The 4,456-nt window shown below is 37.1% G+C and overlaps 1 protein-coding gene across 1 annotated transcript; it reads right to left on the reverse strand.

Moving 5' to 3' along the window:
- Positions 1 to 810: 810 nt before the first annotated feature.
- On the reverse strand, positions 811 to 1,293 carry LOC145040178 (uncharacterized). The gene has a single exon (XM_078988146.1). The coding sequence runs from the start codon at positions 1,291 to 1,293 to the stop codon at positions 811 to 813; it is 483 nt and encodes a 160-aa protein (XP_078844272.1).
- Positions 1,294 to 4,456: the final 3,163 nt, after the last annotated feature.

Genomic DNA, 4,456 nt, shown 5'->3' on the forward strand with positions numbered 1-4,456 from the left:
AGGTAAGGTCGTTTTGATTCTAACTCAAGCTTTTGTGTGACAATGACCGCAAATCTGTTGGATTTGAACTTGATAGGGACCTAAATGTAAGTTTATTGGATGGGTTCATGAGGAGGGATGTGGACGATGTACTAGGATAATTCCAGGGCTGTTGAAGGCTAAGAACAAAGTTGAAGCTGAGAATCGGCTGCTGAAGATAATCATTATTTTAAGTTGGGTGTTCATAGGAATCATTATTTACAAGTTGTAGTGCTTAAGAAGATCCAACTAGTATGCTATGTATGATGTTTGTCTTTTTTGAACTTATTTTGACTTCTATGATCCATCTAGTTGGTTGTTGTATGTGAATTTGAAGTGTTTCTGGAATGTATTTTGATTAAGTGTTTGTGAATTTGATAATATTTTGGTTAAGTGTTTGATTAAGTGTTTTTGGAGCTTATTTTGACTTCTATGAGCCATGTATTTTCATCAAGTGTTTCTGGAACTTATTTGGAAAAGTAAACACTAACAATTGACAAAAACAACCAATAACATATGCTAACAATCGACATAAACAACCAATAGCACAAGTGGGATTTAATAAAGGGTAATTTAGTTTCCATACTTTCCATAACATAGTTTCATACGTCAACAAAATGGTTAATAGTTTCATACATCAACAAAATGGTTAACCAAAAGAAACATAATTTACCCAAAAGTATTAACCATAAGGACACAGTTTTACCAAAAAGACACAATTTAACCAAAAGAACTGATTAACCAACAAAATAAACTTTCACTAATAGATCAAGACCATGTCATCAATTTCCCTCAACCAGCTTTTCCTTTTCCCTTACCAGAACCACCAGAACCACTAGGAGCACTAGCTTTTTGTCCCTTACAACTCCTTGCATTATGACCAATGTTGTTGCACTTTGAACAAGTAACCGACTGAAGGATTCTTGATGCACTATTACCCTTCACCATGTCATCAATTTCATAAGCTGATTTTCTACGTTTCTTCTTTGGTCTACCTATTGTGACACCATGTTTAGGAGGAACCAAAGTTGTTGGACACAAAGACTTTTCCCACATGCTTCTCCCATTAATGGGCTCAATTTTGAATGAGTACATCTGTTTCCAAGTTTTTAGCCAATATACCTCATGCACCCAAGTTTCTGGTATTCCAACATCCTTACTATTCTTCCTCATCTCCCATATAGTAGCAACAACATGTTTGCATGGCATCCCAGTGAGTTCCCATTTCCTGCAGGAGCATGTTTGTTGAACCACATCCACCACGCATTGGTCCATCCAAGGGCCACTTACCTGATACTTACCATTTCCACAAAATACAGATCTATAATCTTCTGCCTTTTTTTTTTTTTATATTTTCCAAAGTCTGCATAGCTGTAGGTGTCAAAGGACCAGTACATTTCCCAATGGCCTTTTCTACATTCATAATCTTCTTCATTAGATATTCCCTAATGAACTCTAGGCAAGTAATAATTGGTTTATCACGACCCTCATTCAGTTTTCCATTGAATGTTTCACACAAGTTATTAAGAATCACATCAGAATGTGCTCTCCCTGTCCAATCACATCACTTAAAGTCAATTAAAAAAACTACACAAACCAGGAAAACATAAAGAATGTTATTAGAGTTAAATGTTATACCAGTGAAATGGGACCTAGACCAGTGCTGAGGTGGTATCTTCTTAAGCCACTCATAACAATCCTTGTTTAATTTCTTTAGCTCTTCCATGCCTTTGTTAAACTGTTGTACATGTGTTGAAGTTGCACATGTCCATAAGAGGTCTTCAAAAGGTTTACCCCTCCATTGCTTCCTCATGTTATCCCGAATGTGACGAACACAGTAACGATTTTCAGCACAAGGAAACAAGGTTGCAATTGCATTTAGAATACCCTAACAATCATACATAGATTTTGTTAGTAAACAATTTAGAAATAAAGTAAAAAAAAATCTATGATTTTAGTACCTTTTGTCTGTCTATTATAAAAGTGAAATTAGAATTAGTATTCAAGCCAAGATCCTCCCCAAGACAACTCAAAAACCAAGTCCATGAACTGATGTTCTCTGTTTCAACCACCGCATATGCCAATGGGTATGTGCCATTATTACCATCTAGTCCCTACATTTTATGATAAATAACAATCATGAATAGATTTTTACTTATTTTTATGTATAACAATAAGTAAAAGAACCATAACTAAAACTTACCACGGCTGAAAGAATTTGTCCTGGAAATGGACCCTTCATGAAAGCACCATCAAAGCCAAGAAAATCCCTCTTTCCAGCTGCGAAGCCTTTCTTTAAAGCTCCCAAGCATATGTAAATGCGTCTGAATGTCCTCATTTCACTGTGTGGATTTCCTTCGCTTTCAACATCAACCCTAACAGTCGTATCTGGGTTACGAGTTTGAAACTCAACAATGTAATCTCTGAGTAAACTATACTGAGTAACGAAATCTCCTTGCACAAGGTTTAGAGCCTCAGATTTTGCCCTAAATGTTTTCATCCTAGAAAGATCTACCTTAAACCTCCGTTGTAGCTGTTCTTGCAAAGCCCTAATTGGAATAGTAGGGTTACTTTCAACCTGTTCAACAATTTTAGAAGAGAGGAATTTATACGTACATGCTTTTACTGTTCTAGTTTGAAGACATTTATGGACTTTGTTGTACGTTTTAACTGTCCAGTTGACATCTTTTTTCCATTTACTAGCTAATAAGACCCAAGGACATATTTCTTCTTCATCGTTGACTTCTACATTAGGCCCAAGCTTTGGTATTGTTCCCTTACAAACCCATCTCACTCTATTCTTGTCATTTTTTTCAAGGGCCAGCTCCCTTCTAGTCTCTATGGCATGGAGTTTTACCTTATCCTTAAACTCCTTTGTTGAACCAAATTTTTGAAAAATATAGAAGGGTTCACTAACAAGTGCTTCATCATTCTCATGTGCCCTTTGAATTGCTCTTATTGATTTCTTTCTTTGACCATTAATCCCCTCATCTGATGATGAATCAGATGCTAAAAAGTCAGTGTTAATCACCTCTAAAGCTTCATCCTGTGTGCCTTCATCAACCACAGTGTTAGACGACCCTCCAACCCATTCCACATCTTTGTCGATATTCATTTCAAAATCTTGCATACCCACATTAATATCATCCAATATATTTTCAATGCCCACAAAAAAATCACTATCATCACTTTCATCATTGTCACTCTCTAACTCACCAAACTTACCAAAGTCATTAGCATCATTAACCAAGTCATTCTCCATATGATCAGTGAGAGTAGCATCATTACCCAAATCATTCTCCATATGATCAGTGAGAGTAGAATCATTACCCAAATCCTTCTCCAGATGAACAGTGGGTGTAGGATCATTACCCGATTCTTTCTCCATGTGATCCATGTCATCCTCCAAGTCAACAGCAGGTGTGCTATGCCACTCCAGGAACAGTCTCTTTGAACAAGATGGAGGTTCAGTAATCTCCGTTATACGAACTTTACTGTGGGTTGGGGACATTAAATACGTGTGCAAAGTAGTTTTGTCATGCTCTATATATACCTCAGTTAACTTATGCTTAGCCACAAAACTCCCCAAATAACGAACATCTTCATCACTAGCTAAAGCGAATAACCCAAAATCTAAATCGCCTAAAGGCCTTTGAAAGTGATAGTAATGTGGTTTACCTATTAAAGCATACCCTAGGTCTTCCATTATCTCGTCAATGTCATGAACGGAAAAGGTATCAATGTCCAGTAAATCAACAAATGTTTGCTTCCCACGAATATACTTCCTTCCAGGAAAGCTTGTAAACTCACCTCCATGGTGCATTCTTATTGAAAACATTGTCGGATGTCCAGCTGTACAGGAGAGAATCGTTTTTAGCTAACAAAATTAAACCTTTAACAGTCAATGTCATTCAAACGAAAGTCAATCAAACATACCATAACTTTGATCAACGTCGATTTCAGCCATTTCACCACGAATGCGCCAAGAAACCATTGCAATTCTTTGTTCTTGCAGTCGTCGCTACTAGGGTTTTCACGTAAGGATTTTGCACATAGTTGTGGGTTTTTTCGGGTATATGATTGTGTAATGTAGAGTATGATCGTTTAATTGAACGCACCGATTTCTTAAACTGGCGGTATGAAGAATAAGTCAAATGATGGAAATACCCCTCAACGTGCAAGGCACGTGGGGGTTTTAACTCCAAAATCAAACGGACGGTTAGATGAGGGACCAGGCGTGCACTAAACCAAACTATTAAGGATTGGCATGGTTAAAAAATGGAGTTAGGGACTAGGCGCGTAACAAACACCAAACCATAGGGACCATTCGTGTAATTTGTCCTAAAGTAAGAGATATCATATTTGAAACTGGAGGTGGATGAACGTTAAAAAAACCCGGTGACTGACGAATGTTGAAATTGTTTTGAAAGTCTTTGTT

Source organism: Lactuca saligna, chromosome 4 (genome assembly GCF_052625555.1).
Source record: "Lactuca saligna cultivar CGN05327 chromosome 4, ASM5262555v1, whole genome shotgun sequence".
Lineage (NCBI taxonomy): Eukaryota > Viridiplantae > Streptophyta > Magnoliopsida > Asterales > Asteraceae > Lactuca > Lactuca saligna.

Bases quoted from the DNA above. Each gene is read 5' to 3' on its own strand.
- LOC145040178 (XM_078988146.1), bottom strand. From the start codon at position 1,293: ATGGACCAATGCGTGGTGGATGTGGTTCAACAAACATGCTCCTGCAGG.